The 23,790-nt window shown below is 36.2% G+C and overlaps 1 protein-coding gene and 1 long non-coding RNA gene across 3 annotated transcripts in view; one reads left to right on the top strand and one right to left on the bottom strand.

Moving 5' to 3' along the window:
- Window positions 1-19,832, bottom strand: part of LOC145674881 (uncharacterized) — a 73,710-nt gene extending 53,878 nt beyond the window's left edge. The window contains exon 1 of the long non-coding RNA XR_014129051.1: window positions 19,583-19,832. This is a non-coding gene — a long non-coding RNA (uncharacterized LOC145674881). The remainder of the gene's footprint in view (window positions 1-19,582) is intronic.
- LOC145674879 (uncharacterized) overlaps window positions 14,493-23,790 on the top strand; it is a 39,821-nt gene continuing 30,523 nt past the window's right edge. Inside the window, exon 1 of one of the 2 annotated variants that reach the window (XM_081745121.1) lies at window positions 14,493-14,848. In XM_081745121.1, the coding sequence (XP_081601247.1) occupies window positions 14,568-14,848 (281 nt within the window). In that variant the 5' untranslated portion in view covers window positions 14,493-14,567. The remainder of the gene's footprint in view (window positions 14,849-23,790) is intronic. The other variant, XM_081745122.1, reaches the window with a different exon arrangement.

Genomic DNA, 23,790 nt, shown 5'->3' with positions numbered 1-23,790 from the left:
CAGGCAATAGTCTTTATTCCACCTCGCAAGCGCTCTCGAGTACATAAAAATCCGAATCTTCTTAACGTCCGTGTCGAAGGCACACGAATTCAACCCACCAAACAGGTCACTTACCTAGGTCTCACTATCGATCATCATCTAACTTGGCAGCCATATTTGAAAGCAATTGTTCGCAAGGCCTACCAACGTCTAAATCTACTTAAACGTCTTACTGGCACCTCATGGGGATTACAGTCTACTACAGTCCCGAATACCTATATACCTACGGTATTTTTGCGCCCCATCTTGACGTATGCCCACCCTGCTTGGGTTAGTACTTTGCCTTTCTTCTATGACAAATTGAAAGTACTCGAACGTCATGCTTTCAGCTTAGCTTAGCGAATCAAGCTTCCGAGTCCAACGCAGGAGTTGTATGACTGCATAACTTTTCCTACTATACTTCATCACAGAGAAAAGCTACGGCTCAAATTCATTACCACCCGATTACAGCAAAGACATCCTCTACTTCTGCACACAATGGACATCGACCGCCACTACGATCTGGGATATAACTTCGTCACCTGCCCTCTATCTCTGCTTTTCGCCCTCTATCTGAAAACTCTTCCACCTGACCACCCCAATCATTTTGACACTTCTGCCTACTCTTCCGACATTCTTGCCCATCATGTTTCACCCACATATGTTGCACTGTAAACTCATTATACTAACAGAGCTTCACTCGTCTTCATCACTGTCCAGAGTAGCCCCTGGACAAGAAGATAACCAGCATTTGTGTTTTTAACAACTTGTTTGTGTTCGTCGTGTCAAGTGCACCTCATCATCATCTCTTCCTGACCCAATGATTATGATTACAAGAATATAATGTCCAATGGATATTATAATAAATTGAAATAAAGTTGAAATATAATAAAGTGCTACTTAATTAAATGATGTTCTACTTCTCCTACATTCCATAGACCAGCTCCAATCTCCTTACTACCTCAATAATGTCACCACTCACCGCGGACAGAGGGCGTAACCCTCGCAAGGGAGCTAGCCTTCGGCTAGCAAATAAAAAAATCAGTGTTATGTTAACAGAAGTATCACGCTGAACTGGTAGTTATTTTGTATTTCAACCATGTATTGGTATATAGGTTTCAGGACTGAAGTACCAATATGCTGTAGCTACTATTAACAGTAGAGGATTAAGAGCGGCAGTGAAGGGCGGAACTGGCGATTACGAAGCGGTCATGTTGGGGAGTTAATGGCAGCGCTAGCGGTTCAGAGGAGGAGAAACGGCGGAGGCCGCCATGGTGGTTAAATTGCGGCATTCGTGTAATTTCGTGATGGTACCGTCGCGAAAACGCCCGCGGCACAAAGGCTCTCATTTTCTTCGGCGGCTGCGCGACCCTGCTGCGACGTCGTGTCGTTGCATACATAGAGTCGGCAAAGGGTCGGGCAAGCGTCGGAGTCGCGGTTACTTGCCGCCTCTGATCCGAGCAGGCAAAAATATAATTTTTCTGTACATAGTAGTGTATGATCCGCCGCGTGCGGTTGCCGACTCCCTACCGACGATCCGCCACTGTCGACGGTGCCTCTCCCGCTTTTTGACTGTGATTTCCCCATGGTGTAGATAGGTAGTTATGTCATCCGAAAGATATGCTTTAATATGGATTCTTTGCGTGCCTAAGGGTATTTCTCCCCCGCCCCCTCCTCAGAGGGGGGTTCGAATTTTGTCTCGTCCGTTTTTTTTTTTTTTACTAAGATCAAGTTATAAATATCTTGTGAAAAATTCCATACTGGTGTCCGAATATAAACAGAATGCATTAAGTTTGGTTAAGTTTGTGCTGTTGCAGTATCACTGGCCGTGTTGATGTCTCAGTTAACGCCTGGGGCTAATAGTTATGCGGAGCTGTGTAAATATGAACATCGCAAATTTAATTGTGTTTCTGTATTGTACATATTAACAAAATGTGTAAGTGGAGTTACATTAAATCTTAGAAAATTCATGACTCCCAGATAACGAGTTTAGCAACTGAATTAAAGAAGTGAGGAATAACAGTGGATAAACATACTGTAGACGTTGTAAAGTGTATTTCAGAACTCTCAAAACTACCTTAAGCAAACTTACCTCCTTGAAAATCAGAAAAGTCGCCCATTTGATACCATCACTGCCTGTCCAGGTAATTGCACACTGCAGTTGCACTCTGTAGTGTTTTTCTAATCTCTTAACAATCGGTTCTTATATACAGGGTGTTTCAAAACAACGCCGACAACGTTTGGAAGGTGATTCCTGACACCAAGATAAAACAAAAAGTATAGACCAACATGGATGCACAAAGTTGTATATTCTTTCGGAGTTATAGGCCGCCGAAATAATGAAAAAATGAACTTTAAAGATCCAGAGCTATAAAACTATGGGACCTACCGTAGTCGGATCCAGACTGTAGTTTGGAACTAGTATGTACCCTATCCAAAAATACCTGTTTTAAAATCCTAAAATACTCGCGCAACAATTATTGTAGAAGCACTTTGGCTACGGGCATATAATTTGAAGTATTCACCAACTACGAGGGCCATCCGGAAAGTGGTACCCGTTTGTGCAATAAAGACACAGTAGTACATATTAACATATGCCAACTTGTTGGACCGAAATCCGGGCGTCGACATACACGATTTTATCCACACGCAGCTCGTGTAATAATAACCATATTAGCATGGGGGCAATTTAAAGTGTTTTCTCATAACAAACTTAACCATTTAATTTTAAGGTAGAGCAGTAAATGTGTGAAGATGGATAGTTTTGATTGCACAAACCAGGATATCAGATCAGATAATTACCCAAACTGGTGCTGTGGCCTTACGTCAAAATCTGTAACAACTGTCATATTGAATTTAGAAGTTAGGTTATGAATTGAATGAATTTGGTAACGAAGTCGAATAATAAAAATGTGTTATGAATTTGTAACCAGTATGTACTCACCCAGATTTTGATCAGTGAAGATTTAAGAGGTTGATCCTTCTTCTCTGATAGTCACTTCAAAACTCTCTGTCGAGTTCACTACTCCGTTTTCGTCCACCTACCTTTCCTTCCTAGTTTTTGGTAGCGTCATTTCTTCCGCTTACAATTACATTTTCAGAATTACCTCATAACTTGAAGTAGGAAGTGTTTGTTATTGCCTTGACACATTGCTACATAACATAAGTTGTATTTCCTATTAAAAGAATGTTTTATCTAAACATAGTTTTGAATTGTTACGAGACTTCCTTAATTTCTTTACACGTGTGAACGACCTAATAGCACCAGGCTGGGAATTGAGGTTTATTTGCATTTAAAATATGAAAGTTTACAAAATATTAATGTCAAAATTAATAAAATATTATTTGCCCTTTACCAAATCGCTTCAGTCATATTACATTTCTCCCCGCTTGGATATTCGGCATATCCGATGTCGATATTAATATTTAAAAAATCAAAGTATCACCAAATCATAAATAAATTGAATATATGTATAAGACATTTCGTTAAAATAAAATCAGTTTGTAGCAAGCTGAAATGAATGAGTGATAAAAAACTGCTTAGTCCAAGATAATCATATCAAACATAAAAACGAAGTCGTTATGATTGCGTTTGCATATTACAAGGTCAGTATTACAGTCACAAGAATATGCTTCAGGTCCTTGCAATGTCACAGGTAAAGAAAAATCTCCTCACAGCAAAACAGAAATATAGGTCAGTTTTAGATTACCGTCAAATGGGGTGAATAGAAACACATTTTTGGGTATATGAGAATATAAGTCTGGTAATGTTAAAGATTTCGCGTATCAGATTATTCCAAAAGAAAGGTCTTAATATGCTAATGAATTTCAGTAAACGTCATATTAATTTATCAACTCCACTTTTCTTCACCTTGATTTTTCTTAATGTTTCTATTCACCCCTACCCATGGGGTGAATAGAAACAATTACTTTATTTTCATTGTTGTTTCTTTTATACTATTGGAAAGGTAAAAAAGAAACAGCGTATTTGTTGAAACGAACTATTTATTTGATACCTGCAAGATATTAGTTCAATAAGACCAGTATTACATAAGTTACAAACTTATAAAACAATACAATGCACCATATAGGTATAAACGACCATATAGTTTTGATGATATTTGAATAAGATTTAAACCACTGAAATCATCAGGGAAACTTATCATGAGTTGAGTTGATTTTGAGGTTTACGTCCCGTTCAGCAGCGAGGCTATATGAGACGTGGACCTACTGATTAACGTAGAATCAGAACTACATGAGCTCCCGCCGGGAATCGAACCCGGGTCTCCCACGCCAAAGGCGCGTACGCTAACCGCTTAGCCACGAAGGGGCCCGAAAGTTATCATATACTTAAAGCGTGCTGACGAACTCCTAATAAAACCCAACAGTTTCGTTCTGAAAATTTCATTGTTTATGTGCTCTCTTATAAAACACTCCTACATATGCATCATGTTCCCATTTTCGCACTTAGGTGCTGAATAGTCTCATCGAGTTTTAGCTTCTCATTTTACCACAGCAAAATCACCAGCTTTAGAAAACCATCATCTAGTTCGTGATCGTCTGGAATGTTGTCTTCTGGAGTGTTGTCTTTCTCCTCTTCCGACAATACAAAGGTAGGTTGAGTTTCGTTGTGATTTGATTAAAATGTATCATTTTCAGAAAACAAACCAAAACTCTCACCAGAAACATCTATTCGTACTCTCTTCTTCCCTTATTTAATTTTTTCATCTTCTCTCATGCTCCTGAGAAGATCCATAAGGGAACGGTTTACAGTCTGAGATGACTTTTGCTGTTCTGTTTCTTCTCGTTCATTGTCTTTTTTTGGCAACATCCTCAGTATTTGGTCTCGACAAAGGGGAAAAATTCCACACTTTTCAAATCCAGCCCTGATATTTTCCTCCTTCAGTTTCACACTTTTTTTTTTCAGAAGACTTGGAAATTTGTTCTTAGAGATGGTTGATACATTCCTATCAGGTCCTTTTTTCTGCTCCTCAAGAATTTTCCACTCCTTGAGGAATTTCAAGAATTTCCCAAGAAGTGTTTCTATTCACCCCACTAATTAAAAATCATAACAATAACCCAGTAAAGTTAAATTTTGATTAAAAATAATTTACAAAAGGAAAACTTTTACTATGAACGCCAGTAAATGAAACAACAAACTACAAAATAGGCATATGTTCAAATGCAACAAATATGAAAATGTCATACTTACCAAGAAAGTTTAAGGAGCGCTAAAATACCGTGTAAGATTTCAGTAACACATTAATGCTACTGCCGTCTACCTCAGTGTTCCCAACTCAGTAAAACATTTTGTCTCTGCCCTGGACACTTTAGCCGTATAAGACTATGTTAAGAAATTTCAGTTTTCTTGATTAATTTATCGTCCAGATAAATCCAAAACTAATCTGGGAGTTTTGTTTCTATTCACCCCCATGTTTCTATTCACCCCATTTGACGGTATTTGTGTTTTGTGATGGAGTGAATTGCATGTGTTTTCGAGATTTATTCGCTGATATATTGGTAAGCATGTCATATCATTATACAAAACAAAAATCGCTCGCTTTTTTATTTTTAAACACTGATCACGTATTATGTGATTTTGCACTAATATTCAAAACTGCACTACACTGAAAAATTGTGAATATATGTATATAAGTAACATGAAGATAATCATAATTATATCCATCGCTATAACTATTTGTGGATTCACTGTTACCTTTCTTTTCTTTTCTTTTTTTTACTAAAATTAAATATGCACTAAAACACCACACTATTTACATAATTATACAGGGTTTTCATAAAGTCTGGACGGATTTAATTTGCTTATAATTTTCATAAAAATGCTCATAATGAAATCAAATAAAGTGCAAACGGTAGCGGAAGGATTGGATTTTTAGTTGGCAAGACTGTTAGATAAGCGGCAACTCTGAACACGTTGAGAGAGGGAGAGGGAGGGAAAGAGTCAGTTTCTTACCAAATTCCATCCATTGTTGTTTTCATTGTTGTTTCAATGTTGACTGTTAAAAGTAAGTTGTAAGCTGAGAGTGGCATGCTAAGTTCTTGGAGACAGGAAGCGTCCTGGACTGTCCTCGAAGTGGAAGGCCGCCAACATCGCCTGCAACAGTGAGCAGAGTAAGGGAAAGCATCATCAACAGCCCACGCCTACGCGAATGTGTGGACGTAAATGGCGCCCAGTTGGAGGTGTGGCGGTGAATGAACTGAGCTGGTGCAGATTACAGGTAAAAATTTAATCCTTCCGCTACCGTTTGCACTTTATTTGATTTCAATATGAGCATTTTTATGTAAATTATAAGCGAATTAAATCCGTCCATACTTTATGAAAACCCTGTATATAACATTTTCACTATTGATACGACATTATTTCACACATAATCACTTATCACTGTTCATTTTCACATATAGACTTGGGGAAGGGAAATTCACACTAGAGGGGGGTTCAGAAGAGTATTTCCTGGTTCATCCTATTTCCAGTTGATATAGCAGGAATTCAGATGTGTCCTCTTCCGTTGGCACTTGGCGAAATTTTAGTGTCCATGGAAAATATATTGGTGGAATTAAGTCGTTAATATGGTCTTGATGTAGAGATGATTATTTATTAGCATATAGGTATAGTCGACATAGGTATCTTGAATATATTCTTTACAGTCTATAGTTGGTGATTTGTAATTACAAAACTCTTGGGGTGTTTAGAGTACATGTTTGCTGGTTTGATTGACACAACACAAATTCGACTTAAGGAGAAATATTTGAAGTATAGTTGGAATAAGTAACTATGTAATTTAAACCATGAATGCGCAGATAAATATTATCTGAAGAAAAATTAGGTATATTTTGATTTTGCTCATTTTCGTAATAGATATCCTCATATACAGGGTATAGTAGAGGTAAAATGGGATTTGAATAGAACTAATTTTCTGCTGTGGCTGTTGAATTACATTTTCTGAAGATTTTCTGCATTGAAAATAAATAAAAATGGCTAACATAACGAAAATTAAGATAGAAATGACAGTCAATATAATTATATAGAATATGGCGAAGTTCATGTTGATTATTTGCCTATAAAGGAAAACAGAAGAAAATACTTTATAATTTTAGTATGGGAGTTTAATGAATAGATTTATAATTACATAAGACACAACATATATTATTTCATATGCGCATACACATTTCCAAAAATTCGCTTTGCGAATACCTTTTGTGTACTTTTTTTTGGGTCCAGTTTGATGTCTTCGTCTCGCTTTGCAAGAATTTGATTTTCAAAACTAGAGTTTTTCTTACAAAGAAAATAATAGTCTGTCTTTGGAGTTGCTTTGCAAATCATGTTATGACTATTATTTGATTACTTCAGTAACATAACCTAGGTTTATACCATCATGTTGCAATAATATTTTTCGTATAAAGAAACATTTCATACACTATTCGTTTGCACGTGCTTAAAATCATTTAAAGTTTCTTCATTGTGTAAATGTAAATTCATATTTATATTCGATAACTCCCTATTAAGTTTAAATAACTTTATGGATAAAAATATGATAATGAGAGGCGACAGTACAGCACTTGTGATATATATTGTCAATAGCAATGACATTGGGTCACTAGAAATTTATAAAGATGGAGTGTAGGCATTTACAGTTATATTTTCTATTTGCTGCGCTAAAGATTCCAACTTATTCGAAAAAGTATCCATATGAGGAGAAAATGGGGAATAAGTGATGTTAGGCATTAAAATTTTTGTGAGTTAAATTTAAAGTGCGTCGTGAGTCAAGAATTTGATCGGCTATTGTTATGGAGTCAAAATCTTTATACACGAAAAATGAAGTATTTTCATAATTGACGTTGACATTGCTATAGGCTGGTTTTCCGTGTATCTTTTAATTAGGTGACCATTTACACTTGTGGAGAGAATTATTCCCAAAGGAGTATGCTTGAAAATAAACTTAGCATTTGTTTCTTTAGTTTGCATTTCACAAAATTCTGTAGAGTTATGAAACAATAAGTTTGATAAACATTTCGCTTTAGGTAAGATCGACATTTGATTAGTGTAGCAAAGAAACAAGAAAGAAATCCAATGGCACTGATCTTTTTCTATTAAGTGAAGAGAATCTTGGTATAAGTATACATGTTCTGGAAGCTTGAAGGAAACAATACGATTTAGTGATAAATAACCCAAATTGGTTACTTGGTATAGAGAATTTATGTTTTGTGGAAGAATTAATGGAATGTCTAATAACATAGATAGCGTATGAATGTTGGGATTATACTCTAAAAGAAGCGTTTTCGTAATAGCATAAAATGAACCTAAGTCTTTTTGAAACACACTATGCTTGAGTAAAGAATGATTAGCAATAAGCTCTTTAGCATGAATATAATTTAGAATTCGAAAAGCAACCTGCGAACTAGATCTCATATTATTACGCGATCTCCTATTTTGACGCAAAACTATATTATCTTCATCTTCACCTGACTCGGATAATTCGGTCTCACTTGATTCTGATGATGTTTTTAAATCTGACGACATATATTTACGCAATTTTCCCAATTTACGCATTTCCTTTTTCATTGATGAATTTAGCCTAGCATGAAGCTCATGTTTTTTCCTTTTTTCACCCTATACCTATTTGTTTCGAGATTATTCAAGGCTTGAATAAACTCATCCAATGAATTAAATTGCTGCACACCTACTCTTTCTAAAAAGTATGGCCTCAAACCGTTAGTAAAAGTACAAATAATCTGGGTTTCCGTTAATATGGGCGCTCCTTTATCTATCAATCCTAATACATCGTATATGTAACTCTGTACCAACTCATGTTTCTTTTGAGCTCTATTTTGAATTTTAGCAAAAATATCTACATTCTCTTTCAGTGTTTTGAAATACTTTTTTTTTTTTTTTTTTACTTCTTCCTTAAATGTCTCATCTTGGTATGTAACTGCTTCGTATTTATAAAAACACGTAATCTTTCTTTATCCTTTCCTGAAAAGCATGTTATTACTAGATCTTTAGCCTCATCTGGGGATAATTTGTTGAGCTTTATAGTGTCGTCAAACGCACAAAAGAACTGCTGGATAGTCATTTCTTTCGAATCATATTTGGGAAAAGGAGCTGCCCCCATTGCTATACACATTTACAATAGGCCTTGAATTTTGGTTGGGTGTTCCTGACTGAGAATTAGATTCAGAAAATAAGTTTGGTTAACATTTTCACCACGTCTATTATTTGCTTGGGAGGGAGATGGAGGGGTCGCCATATCTGATCTTAACTTCACTCTACGTCTGCTCATAAGTTTTATAACAATAAATATTTAATTCTTGAACGTGATTTCTGTACTGAACTAACTTCGTGTTTAAAAATAACCTTCGCACACCCTACTGTCTACATAAGCATTTCCGGTTACAATGCACTGCAATAAGATATCCTAAGAATGCCTGACATATGAAAATCAACTCAATCATAAGCGCAAAACCATCTATCTATCTATCTATCTATCTATCTATCTATCTATCTATCTATCTATCTATCTATCTATCTATCTATCTATCTATCTATCTATCTATCTATCTATCTATCTATCTATCTATCTATATTTCTTTGTTGTAAGTTACCACAGAATATTCGATAGGAAATGGTATGCACATATTCAAACATATATATCAGCACCATCCTGGATAATAACAAATCTGATATCCCATGTAATTTTTCTCTGCATGATTTGACTCCTTACTCATATATGTGTGGCTTCGGGTTCGATACCTATGTTTAAACGGAAAATTGTACTATCATTTATGTGCAAAGGCGTTAATCATTAACTTTCTTTTGCACTCACTCCTAAAACATGTTTCTAACAAGGGCGCTAGCCACAAAATCCGGCGCTTATTCCACCATAGCATATGCCAACTTGTTGGACCGAAATCCGGGCGTCGACATACACGATTTTTTCCACACGCAGCTCATGTACTAATAACCATATTAGCATGGGGGCAATTTAAAGTGTTTTCTCATAACAAACTTAACCATTTAATTTTAAGGTAGAGCAGTAAATGTGTTAAGATGGATGGTTTTGATTGCATAAATAAAATTAGAGATATCAGATCAGATAATTACCCAAACTGGTACTGTGGCCTTACGTCAAAATCTATAACAACTGTCATATTAAATTTAGAAGTTAGGTTATGAATTGAATGAATTTGGTAACGAAGTCGAATAATAAAAATGTGTTATGAATTTGTAACCAGCATGTACTTACCCAGATTTTGATCAGTGAAGATTTGAGAGGTTGATCCTTCTTCTCTGATAGTCACTTCAAAACTCTTTGTCGAGTTCACTACTCATTTTTCGTCCACCTACCTTTTCTTCCTAGTTTTTGGTAGCGTCATTTCTTCCGCTTACAATTACATTTTCAGAATTACCTCATAAGTAGGAAGTGTTTGTTATTGCCTTGACACATTGCTACATAAGTTATATTTCCTATTAAAAGAATGTTTTATCTAAACATAGTTTTGAATTGTTACGAGACTTCATTAATTTCTTTACACGTATGAACGACCTAATAGCACCAGACTGGGAATTGAGTTTTATTTGCATTTAAAATATGAAAGTTTACAAAATATTAATAAAATATTATTTGCTCTTTATCAAATCGCTTCAGTCATATTACAATATTAACAAATATACAAATTTTTATTGGAAAGAGCATACTTTACACTACTTCTTCACATAGTCCCAAGCAAATTGAGGCATTTTTCATACCGTGTGACGAGTTTTTGTATTCTAGCGTCATAGTCCTCCGCCGCCAGCGTATTGAGATACGTAGTCACGCCTCGTTTAAGTTCTTCACCGCTGTCAAATCCTTTTCCTGCCAGAAAGTCTTTAAGCTTCGTAAAGAGATGAAAATCCGATGGGGCCAAGTCCGGGCTATACGGTGGATGGTCAAAGGTTTCCCACTTGAATTGTTGCAGAAATTGTTGTGTTTTCGCAGCTTCATGGGGCCTGGCAATGTCATGAAGGAGAATGACGCCTGTAGACAACAGACCTCGCCGTCGATTTTTGTATTGCCCGCCGTAATTTCTTTAATGTTTCACAATACGCATTAGTATTAATTGTGTCTCCACGGGCCATAAAATCAATGAGCAGTACACTTCGTCGCCCCCAGAATATGGTTGCCATGAGTTTTCTGGTGGACGGAACTGTCTTGATTTTTTTTTTGGTTTGGTTGGTGAATGAGCGTGATGCAACTCCACGGACTGTCGTTTACTCTCAAGTGATGCATAACAAACCCATGTTTCGTCCCCTGTAATGATGCGATTCAGGAAAGAGTCTCCTTCATCGGTATAACGTCCCAGAAACGTCAGTGCTGCAGCCATACGCTTGGTTTTGTGCTCATCTGTGAGCATGCGAGGGACCCACCTTGTTCAGATTTTTGAATAATGCAGATTGTCTTTGACAATTTCATGAACAATTGTTCGAGACACATTAGGTAAATGTTCACAGAGTTCATCAATTGTGACGCGCCGATCGTTCCTCACGCATTCGTCTACTGGCCTCAGCAGTTCGTCTGTAATGACAGATGGTCTGCCTGAACGCTCCTCGTCGTGTGTACTCCCCCTCCCCAGGTTGAAGTTGCGACACCAGCGCTGAACAGACGACTTATCCATCACATTGTCTTCATACACCTCCTTTAATTGGCGATGAATTTCACAAGGTCGAACGTTTCGTGCAGTAATAAATTTAATCACGGCCCTCACTTAACAACTGGCGGGGTTTTCAATTCGTTTAATCATTATAAACGAGCCCAGACACATCACAGGCACTGCTAGCGTCACGCAACCTCGCACAGAGCAGGCAGACAAACCACTGACGCGGTCTGACCTTGCCCAGCGGCTCCCCGAGTCGTCAGCGCTTCATGCGGCGCAAACGGGTACCACTTTCCGGATGGCCCTCGTACCTCTATAAAAATTGTTGCAGAAGTACCGCAGGATTCTTAAACATGGATATTTAGATAGGGCACATACTAGTTCCTAAATAGTCTTGACCGATCACGGTAGGTCCTATAATATTGGGGCTATGGACCCTTAAACTTAATTTTTTCTTCATTTCCGCAGCCTATAACTCCGAAAGGAAGCATTTGTGCAGCTAGGTTGGCCTATACTTTTTGTCTTATCTTGGTGTCAGGAATCATCTCCCAAACGCTGTAGGTGTTGTTTTGAAATACCCTGTATATATATATATATATATATATATATATATATATATATATATATATATATATATATATATATATATATATGGAGAGAGAGAGAGAGATAAATAGGTAGATATATAGATATAACTCTCTTAGAAAACAAAGAAACAAACCATTATAAGAAAAGCAAATTTTTTGCATTGTACAGCAAGTGACAGGTCGAGTCCTACACAACATCCTAATACAAGGTGGTGTGACGACATTAGATATCACTGGGAAAATCTTGGAAACGAATTATAAGATAAATGGTTGTCAAAAAGCATTGAAAAGACCTTATCCCAGGAATGGATCGACAATTGTTGATAATGGTATAGATGCGCTCCAGCACCCACACAAATAATCTTGTGGGTACATTTTTAGTTTAGACCCGTGTTTGAACCTGTTTCTCTTGCGATTAAATCAGCCGTGTTATTGACTGAGCTAGGGCAGCCCTAACTTTCCTTATAGTGCTGGTATATGTTACTCTATCGTATCAGAGCCCTTTATGACAGTGTTCATAAAAGATTTTAACTAAAAAAGAATCAATTAAATATCAATACTTTTCTGAAAACAGGCTAACACAGTGTTGCCAGATCTACTGATTTTGCAGGAGATCTCCTGCTTTTTCTACGTTCTACTGATCTACTGCGAAAGAAAACGAAAAGTGAACAATCTCCTGCTTTTTCCTTACTTCGAGAAGTTGAAGATTATTAATATTGAATTTTTAATGTTTCCTCACTTAAAAAGATGAAATTTCTCTGTTATAATACACAAAGCTCTGTCGAGCATATAGTTATAGAGCTTTACTGTATATAATATGAATGCAAAGAATACAACTGTACGTCATATTCTATAAGATTCGTCTATATTCTGACTTTCTGTAAGATTTACAAGTAAAAGTTGTTTAGATTGGGGCTTGGGTTGGAAGAGTGGCTCAGATAATTTCTCCACGATCGTCAGCAAGAAATCGTCTTACGCCACGATCACGTGTGGCTGTGCCATATAGCTACGTTATCGCTACGTGCATGGAAAGACATTTTCCCACTCCACTTTGCTCTTTCGCTACGTTTTACTTCACAAACGTGTGTATCAAATAATATTAATATAAATCGGGACTTTCTCTTTTATTTGCTCAACGTAGTTAATCGGAAATGAATTCTGTACTGCTTGTTTTGACTACTGTCCCCTTAATAATGGCAAATTTTATTGTCCCCCCCGGATTTACATTTAAACGCAACCACTGTATGTGTCTACTGCTTTCTCCTGTTTTTTATCTTCGAATCTCCTGCTTTTCCAACTGATTGATCTGGCAACACTGGGCTAACATGCCACGCCATTGATATGCACCCACACAAGTTCTGGAAAGTCAGCGCCGTTGATGGTATATAAATATAAATATATGCGTTTTAAATATAAACAACCCTTACCACTACACTTATGTGATTTCACTTCTCATTCTTGATATATGAGCATTTGAGATTAAGAAATAAATGCTTATGCTGTTATGTCTAGGTATAACAAACGGTTCTGTGAACTCGAAATATTTTAACAACCAGTTCTAGCGAATCGGCTAAATAGCACTACTAATTATACTGCAACTGACGTAATATTGAGTTTGCCCCAACACACCACCACCAACAGTACGAAAGAGCGGTTACTGCTTGACAATTGGCAACCTAGACATCTGATATTTTTTATTTTTGGGCTACAAATAGTTAAAAATCCGCTACTTCTGGAGGTATAATTTTCACGCGCTACCGCAGCCAATTGTTTTCAAGTTGGTCACAGCGAAGCGGGTGAGCTTACATTTACATCGAAGTTGCACTACCCGAATGTGACGTAATATCACGTGGTATTATCAAGGGGGTCAAGGTGGAATAAAACGAGCCCTTTAGGGCTTGTAACCCCCTTCACTAGCTCAACTATGTTTCGAAGTAAGTAAATTACTTTTTATGAATTATATATTACGTACAAGGGCAAATGAATATTATTTTAATTATAAAAGTTTTATGGAAATTAAAAACATTCCTTGGGACGGCTCCGCCACGAGGACCGACAACAGCTAGCGTTTGATTTGTTATATGTATCCTACGGGACGAGAAACGGATAACTACAACCAATCAGAACTCTGTTTAGCTCCTATGGCTAGGGTCGAGCTTAATTAAATGTCTTCTGGATCCAACCTCGCTACCTTTTTAATATTCAGATCTGGCAACAGTGCTTTGAGTATCGGCGCAAGTCTAGTCACGTGATTTAGTTTCAGCGGGAAGAACAGCTTGAGGTCCTACTTACGATTTTGTTAAGAAAGTTGGAATGGAAGGAAAGTTGTGGATATATCCAGTGATGACTATCAATAAAGAATTTACGTTTCCAATATTATCAAAAGATGTGTCCAGGGAACAAATTATGAATTCTTCAAGCGGGAAATTAAACGTTGATATGGCGAGTACTGAAACTGTAACTAAAGCAGAATATCTGTCGAACAATAATTTAGAACTACCAAAATATGATACTGGTGACGATACAAGCATGACATATTCAGCTCACTCAGAACAAAATACAAGAAAGGATATAAATTTAGCTGAGTCAGAAAGGTAGTGTTTAATTCTAACTTGCGTAGAATGCAGATTGATAAGTCAGTTATGTAACGGGGAAAGTGTATGATTTATGGAATAAAATATCTGTGCAGGTCAAGTTTACGTACACCAGTAGAAACACTTAATTGTTAAAAAGATATAATTCTTTCACTCACTTCCTTCCTATTGACTCCACAAAATTTGCACTCGGCGACATATTACTTCAAGCGTAGATAATTTTTAAAGGAGCCACTAAAAGTAATTGAACAATTAGGCATTTATTCCGAAGTTGGTTGTCCGCTAATTTTTGGCGAAAAAGTGTAATAATTGGTGTCTGGTCAATGTTCCGTTAAGGGGGTCCAGTATCTTTGACACCACTTCTTCTGTTGATTTTCGTTCGATTACATAATGTGTTAGGTTAGGTCAAGTCAGGTTTAGGTTAGGTTAGCTTAAGTTAGCTTAAGGGGGTCCGGTGTAGTTTTGGACCCCCTTAACGGAACATGGACCCTTTATATACAGTTTAGTATTTAATTCACACAGAATTGCCGAGCGAGGGTAAGCGAGTGAAGGTGGGTTAGAGCGGCTCACGGCACATTGTTTTGTCTTTATTTCAGGTAAATGGGAAAGGGGACTTGTGTTCTATAACCTTGCCGCCATGTTGGTTGTTACTTGCCGTTACGTTGAAAAGTATAACCTTGCCGCCTTGTTGTTGCTTGCCGGTGCGTTGAAAAGTATAACTTTTTCCACGTTTCTTTACAGTTATTTGCTTATCGCAGTTTCTACAATTTTAGATTTATTAAGCCATGACTTTTACTAAATTTTAATAGATGTTCCTGATCATCACCAGCCATGTTTACAAAACAAATTTCATTACATGCCTTTAATGCTACCATGAACTATCCTTGCGCCTAGGAGTTCCCTCCGCCTGCCAAGTAGTTCCATGTTTAGAACTGTTGATGTAAGAAATTTAAGCACAACTTTCGCTCCCCTTATACATTATCAAGCACACAAACAAGCAAATTATTAATATCTTCCCGGTAAATTTTCAAAATTTTGCTAGAAACGGATGACGAATTTTGGAACTTTACCCAACAATTACAATTTTACGATATGCATCCACAGCAGAGAGATGCGTCAGCGACGGAAGGATGCGCATAAATGAGAATAGTGCAAGAAGCGTCTGTTATCACAAAATCACAGTTTACAGCATCTATAATCAGTGGTCGAAGTGAGACGGTATGCGGTGGTATGCCATTCCGCCTCTGGTTTTTCAGTTATAAGGCATATTGCCTCTTGTAATTAGGAATAGCTTTGCACGTAAGATTTTATTTCTTACGGAGAAATAATTTCGAAGTTGACAATACCGACATTTTTGTTATATTTTTACTGCCTTTTGTTTTAAAATGAGGTGTCTATTTAGAAGTCCATCTAATTTATATTTTGATGTGCCATATTGAATTGTTTCTTTCGTAGTTATGTCTGTTTCTTTTTGCGTTAATACATGTAAATGGAGTTTTGAGCGTGGGCGGTTTTAGGGGATGTCTGCTGTGGAGGCGAATCTTCTGGGGGTTTGGAAAACCGGAGGTCCGGAAATGTTCCTGCAGGAAATTATTACAATAACTCGGTTTTTGAGCATTTTCGTGTATAATTATCTATAATAAATATAAGTATATATATATTTTGTTTCTTCAGAAAGCTGTTGGCGAGGAATCAGTCTCTCCATGCCCCCTCCTCGTAACTAAATAGGAGTTTACAGTAGTTTTTAGTCATTATGTAAATAGAAATGCATTTTTAGGCAACATACCCTCACAGTATTTCAACATTTAGATAGCCGGTATATCGAGTTAAAATCGTAATACAACATACAGCCCCTGCTTTTTTTTTTTTTTTTTTTGTCCACTTCGAACACTGTCTATAATGGTTTCATACTTTTAACTTTATTCTAGTAAACATAAAATACATGTTTCCAAGTTCGTGCAGAAATACTCCGCCAATGGAACTTAATATTGTTCACAAACCTCTGTGATATGCACTCATTTATTTTAATCCTAGTATAGCTTTCTTAATCAGTACCGCAAATTTAGTTATGCGGTATTTGTTTTTGAGAATAAGCATGAAATCTGTAGTCTTGAAGGATGTACACCTTCTAAAGATTTAATTTTGTGGAGATTTACAATAGTTCGACAGTCTCATGAAAACGTTTTCCTTTGCTTTTCTTGTTTGAATGATTTCACATGCCGAACCACTATTTATCCCTTAGTGTTCCTAAATGATTGCGTACAGATTAAATAATTGTGTGTAACCTGATATTTCAAAAAAACGATTTTTCCTGCAAAAAATATATACCAACGTGGGGTTTAGGTAATTTCGTCACCAAAATATTAGAATATAGGAAATTTGGTCATGGTCATTTTCTCACCTTTGTTGAACTAAGTAGAGACAAAGTAAACGACCGAAACAGCTAATCTTATCTTAATCAAACTTGGAAAACAATTCAGTTGGTGTTCGACTCTGGAAGATCGAAGTTTCGGATACTCGACGCAAGAACAAACAATAATAAGAGAACATAATGTCAGGTTCAGAAAATGTTAAAAGCACAGGCAAAATGGGTAGCTAATGAATTTATATATCACTATTTACAAATATTAAGTTTTCAAAATTTCAGAACAGAAAATAGAAAAAAATATAACTAGTTATAATGCAATAAGTGTTTTATAGGTTGATTTTCTACTATTCATAACATGATAGGAAACAACAAGCAAAAGTTTTTTTTCTTCAAACATTTAGTTCCAGTGTTATACGTTATGCACAAAGACTGGAACAGTTTCTGCAAAATCTGAAACACTCTTTTAGTTTCTTTTTTGGTGGTTGACCCACAGCATCTTGATGTAGCTCAGTTGAAACCGTTTCTTCAACTTGTTGAATTAATCCTTATCCGGGCAACCGGGGCCTCCCAGGCCCAGTAGCTTCATTTTTCTAATATTTCTCAATAACCATACATATTTCGAAGACATAAAATACTGAATTCTTCTATCTTTCGTCGAAGTTAAAATCATGAACATATCGAGTTGGTAAAGCTAATGGTTTTTTTTCTTTTTTAATAATTTGAAAATCTTTTCCTGACGTAACCGGGCAACCGGGGCCTCCTAGGCCCCGCATAACTTTAGTGAAATTCCTGTCAAATATTAGATCAAATTGTCACATAATTATATATTGAACACGTGACTATTGTAACCTTTAGTCGGAACAGTATGCGGCAACAGACATTGAATTTTGAGAGTTCTGCACTTAAAATATATACTGGGCCTGACAGGCCCCGGTTGCCCGTTTACGTTGCAAAAATGTCTGGACCGGATTTGCTATTCTGCTTGGCTTACAAAAGCGTGACACGAAGTTTCGCTACTTGACAAAAATATATAACGGTGCATTCTAGACTAGTCTAAACAGTAAGTGAGAATAGGCATTGATTTTGTGTATTCTGCACTTAAAATATATACTGGGCCTCACAGGCCCCGGTTGCCCGTTTACGGTACAAAAATGTCTTGCCCGGATAAGGGTTAAGTACTATCAAAACAGACCAGAAGTTCCAGTGCTTCCTCCTATGCCTCTTGTATTCCTGATGCACATCTGTTGCGGGAAGAAATGCCAATCCGTTCATTTTCTTCCATAATAGACGCATAATAGAGTCATTGCTCTTGCACCGTTCTGTGAATCCAATGTCTTGGATCTTTCTTTGAGTGAGTGAGAGGTGAAAAAAAAGCAATGCTGTACACGAGTTGATAATATTTGTGATAGAATTACTGGAAACTTTTATCTCTTATCTCAAATACGATATCTAAAATATGTAACTCTTTATTTAATACGGTAATAATAATAATAATAATAATAATTATTATTATTATAATTATTATATTTCGATTTGCTTCAGTTCAAGATTAAAGAAAGGAATTTCCAAAACTTTTTCGATTCATTCATTGTACTTGTATTATGTTCTAAAAGACACTGGTGATGAAATTATCGTAACAAAATTTTCGGTGGCGAAATTACCGTGACGTAGTTGCTGGTGACAAAATTACCGCCGCCCAATTTAGATTACATTATAAGCTTCTTGGAGTATGTTTCTTTACAATAACTTAACGGGGGTTTGACAATGATTATGTGTCCCTATAAAACATGTAACCCTACTCTTTGAAGCACAAAATACTGCTTTTGTACACTGTGCAAAAATACTAAGCCGGCGAAATATAGTATGTAACACAGTCATCTTTTATGTGGGCTCATTTATTTCAACTACCATAAAACATCTGTAATTGATTGAGAAAAGTAAACATACAAATTTAGATATAAAATACAGTTTTTTTACTGTGTGAAGAAATACTCCGCCGCACCAAATAAATATCGGCAAGTCTTTACTTTGGCCATTTTATTCAATGAACCGATTTCTCGGAACAGTTCGTTGAACATCACCAGGATCCATTTCCTTACGAATCGAATCGGTTAGAAATGATGGTGGGTCCGACTGTAATTATTCTCCTATTATTTACAACATTCCATCTTTAAAGTATTGATACATACAGAAGTAAGCGAACTTTCTATCGTATCAGTTCTAAATGTACAAAACTTGAAATATATTAGTTATTAAATAATAGATAAAACTACAGCAAGAACCTCCACATTTTCGTGATGAAAAAAAAGTAGCAAACGAAACCAAATAAATATTTTATTATTGAAAAGATAATTGATAGTAAATACCTGATAAAAGTGAGTGCTTAACCATAGCCTCATAACAAACTTCTGCACAATTTGCGCCAAAAGATCATTAAATTTCCTATCACTTTTTTTTTTTTTAAATCGAAATAAACCTGTATCGTATTTGATTTCACCACATTAAGAGAATTCAAGCGAACCACCTGCACACACAATAAACCACGTGAAAGATATAAGACTATTACGTCACATCATATCCATAATTCTCCATTGAATTTACAACAACAAAAAAGCATCACCTGTATATCATTGCGGCTGAGGTTAGATTTGTATTCAAGTTGCACCACTCGAGGGTAACGTAATGTCACATGGTATCAGTGAGTCGAGGTAGAACGAAACAAACCCTGTGGTGCTTTTAACCCCTTGTGCTCGTTGACGTTCGCTCAGCTGTGTCGTAACGTACGTAAGTAACTTTTATCAATAAAGTTGTGTGCAAAGTGGACTAATTACTACGTTATATTACGTCACGACCGGATGATGCAACATCCTGCACATGACCTGATACCAGCAATCAACTTAGCGGAACACGTAAATTTTCAAAACCCGAACCAAAAGATCACATCCTTAAATCGAAAAAGAAAAATATAAATAAATAAACGAAATGGCCAGAGTATAGGCTTGCGTAAATATCTAAGATGATGTCCTTGATTTGAAGACCACGATTACGATTTCTGAAAGAGAAATAATAGTATTTACGTGTATTATAAATTTGAATGCTATTAGTTAGTGTACATCTAAATCTGTACCGTTGTGAATAACCTGACAAAATTATCCTGACGTTTTAACTACGAGTATCTATGTTGGCGAAGGATCAAAATATTAGCATATATTTTGTGTGTAAAGCGGTTGCTAGATACAATACAGTTAAGCGAATACAAAGTTGATCTTTACTATTTACGGCGTTATGTTCTGGCAAAGTGAAAAACATATATTAACGAAATCGAACATTTTCCTTTCTAAAATATTGAAGATAGAGGTCTACAAGATATATATATATAAAGACATTTTACAGCATTCTCATTTGTAAGGCGCATGTCTATACTATAGCGTACTGATTGACAATATGCGTGGTAACTGATTTGCTGTGAAATGAATATTTAAGCGGAAAACATGGAACAACCTTTGCTTGATGCTCATTACAAAGAAGAATTATACGTATTCCGCAAGGCAAAGCGGGAGGACCTGATTGGAAAAGCGTCTGCACGAAGCAACGCAGGATTGCGTCAAAACTTATTGATGCAAGAAATTACGGTTCAACCTGTTCTAGTCGCCACTACATAAGATTATATCTACTCTCTTTCAGGGAGGGTCCAAGCTGATGAGATTGTGCATAGGTGAGTCCGTAGGAAGCAGAAACAATTATTCATATTAAAAACAACTACCAACCTCTGCTATCCAACTCCTACAAGCACCATTTCGATCTTTATTTATGTTTGAGTACTAGTGTGTATAGTCTCCACGGTATTTTAACGTACAACGTGTAAAAATTATCTCTCGCGATAGAAATACATTATCTTCTGCAAATATTTAAAATTTATAACGTATATACAACTTCCAGTGGTATTTTAAATGATTTTACGCTAGTAATCGTACTCTTGTAACCATAAAATAGAATTTCCGTTCGTTCTGTAAAAAATACTTCCCCTTTGGAAATTAATATCTGAGGCAGCCTCTTTGATACTCGCTCAGTCATTTAAATCGTAAAATTTCCGTTTTTATGACAGAACTATTATAAGCCTAGACCTAATTTTAATATGGTATTTTCGTATGCTGCTTATGATTCCCGGCGGGAGCTCATGTGGTTCGGATTCCACGTTAATCAGTAGGTCCACGTCTCATATAGCCTCGCTGCTGAACGGGACGTTAAACTCAAAATCAACTCGTATGCTGCTTATAATCGTACGAACAAATCGACAGAGACGAATGGAAAGAAAATAAACTCTAAAAGGTTAGATTGTTTTCTTAATTATAGTTTTTTTTTTTCACAAGCAGTTGAAATAACCGTTTTTCCATTAAGAGAATAAGAAACTATCTAAAAGCATAGAAGTGAGTGAAGGAAACAAATGCTGAAAGGCAGCTTCGTTTCAGTGTTCCCTCTGTTAATATGACTGTGGTAAGTAATGGATTAATGTCGTAGGCGTTGTCTCTGTCAACATGAATAACGAAAAGTAATGCCTAATTAAATGAAAATGAAGAGCAAAGTGTTGATTCTGTTAATTCCCGGTAAACGCTTCGGCGTGGTCGTTCTTGTCGAAAATACAGGAACGAATGAAATGCATAACGATTAGCAAAGCTTTGTACGTTGCGTCCGTCAGTTACCTGGCCAACTCACAGTTTCCTTCTTGCTTAAACTTGTGCATAAATGTTATCATGAATGCCACCAGTCAGTTTAGCAATTCGTTTTATGGTGTTTAACGTGTAGCAATGTTAAACGTTAATTATATCCTATTACGTGGATGCCCCCGTATAATAAGTACGTAACTAACAGATTTAGACAGACTAGCCCTTTTTGGAAACTGGTATTATTTATGCATACATTTTCACTAAAGAAGAATTTGTCATATTTGAATTTGGCAAGAGCTGGATATAGTTTATGGAAAATACAGTTATTTTTTTGCTTTACCTACTATCATTTTTGGAAATCCATTTGTTTCTCATATTGAGTCGTTTTATTAGCGTTTAAAATATATTGTTATTGTCATCATGTGTAAATTGAAATCTTAAAGTAAACTGACGTAAAAATAGTAATTTTACGGTTAATGCAAATGAGTGCGTATAAAATAAATCTGTGGTAATAATGTCCACCGGCGGTGTGTTCTGTTTACAAGAGTACGAAAATACGCATTACCTTATTGTTAATTGTTTACGAGTTTAACACCTCCAACTTGAAATAACATGTTTATTCAAATCTACTGTATTTCATAGTCGTGATTGTATTATATAACTCACAGGGGGTTTAGTAAATCGAGCTTTGCTAACGCCTAATTCATGGCTAGCCATTAGTTAGCTAACAGCAGAATTCCATAACAGTATGGTCATTGAAAGTAAAGAATTAAAAAAATCGTGTTTAAATAATGAAACTTATTGACATGATTCGTTTTTCGGTCTCCATATATCCGTCTCTAGTCAGAAAGTAATCTTGAAGGTCAATTCACCTTGCATAACGCGCTAGTGCACTTCTCGCGGCTAGCGTTCATTATCGACTTACTATTGTTAGTAGTTGAATTCTAGTGATAATAGTAGTAGGATATGTGTAAGTTGATGTATAGAAAGTTAAGAGAATTCGCACGTAATAACATGAAAATGTCATTAGACTAGACCTCATATTGTGTGTATGTTGTTAGCATCTTGCACCTATACTTTTATCTCAAATCCAGATACTTGCTTACATTTTATGCCATAAAATGAGAAAGCGCCTCCAGCTTTCTAAGTGTTAGTCTCAGCATTTATCTGATACGTAAGAGAAAAACGCGAAGACCTCAGTCCAACGAAACAAACAGGTTCCCTTTGTTCTGTATCGTAGGGTGTTTTGTATGGAAACTTGACAATAAACAACTAAAAATTATCCTTCATTTTGAGAATGGACAATACTGCCATCTAGCATCGTATCCATTGCTTCGTTTCCCCCAAGGCCTTTCCATTTCAAGAAATATATTTACCTAGTCGTGAGTTTGTCTTGGTGGATAGGATTTGTTCAAACTTAGCGCAATGTTCGAAGTGTTCACTTATTTCTGCGAAATTAATTTCTTTCACTGTTGTTTTTAAGAATGGCAGAATTTCTTGAAACTCCTGCTTGTTTTGTAAATTATTTCTGAATAAGGTACAAGATAAATCATTTTATTACATTCTGTTTGGTGTTAATTTCATCCACTTAAATAATGGCTTTAGTTCTTAGGAAGGGACAAATTATTCGCGGTAAAGCTAGAGAAGTTGAGAAAAGTTCTAGATAAATGCGATGAAGAAGCAAGTGCAAAACGATTAAACTACTTGTTGCATCAGCCTAATTTGTGGAGTTTTCAATTATATTACAATATTAGTAAATAGTGTGTCTAATATTCGTAGAGGAACATGAAGCTGGTGGTAGTATTCATTATCTACTCCAGTCAAGAAACAACCACGTTCTGTAGGATACAAATTGGACTGTGATGAATTTGATAAACGTGTGATACGAGATATCGTTCAGAAATTCTATT

Source organism: Thermobia domestica, chromosome 18 (assembly GCF_964235325.1).
Source record: "Thermobia domestica chromosome 18, izTheDome1.hap1.1, whole genome shotgun sequence".
NCBI lineage: Eukaryota > Metazoa > Arthropoda > Insecta > Zygentoma > Lepismatidae > Thermobia > Thermobia domestica.
The sequence above is the reverse complement of the archived record's forward strand: the minus strand, read 5'-3'. Positions and strand labels throughout refer to the sequence as shown.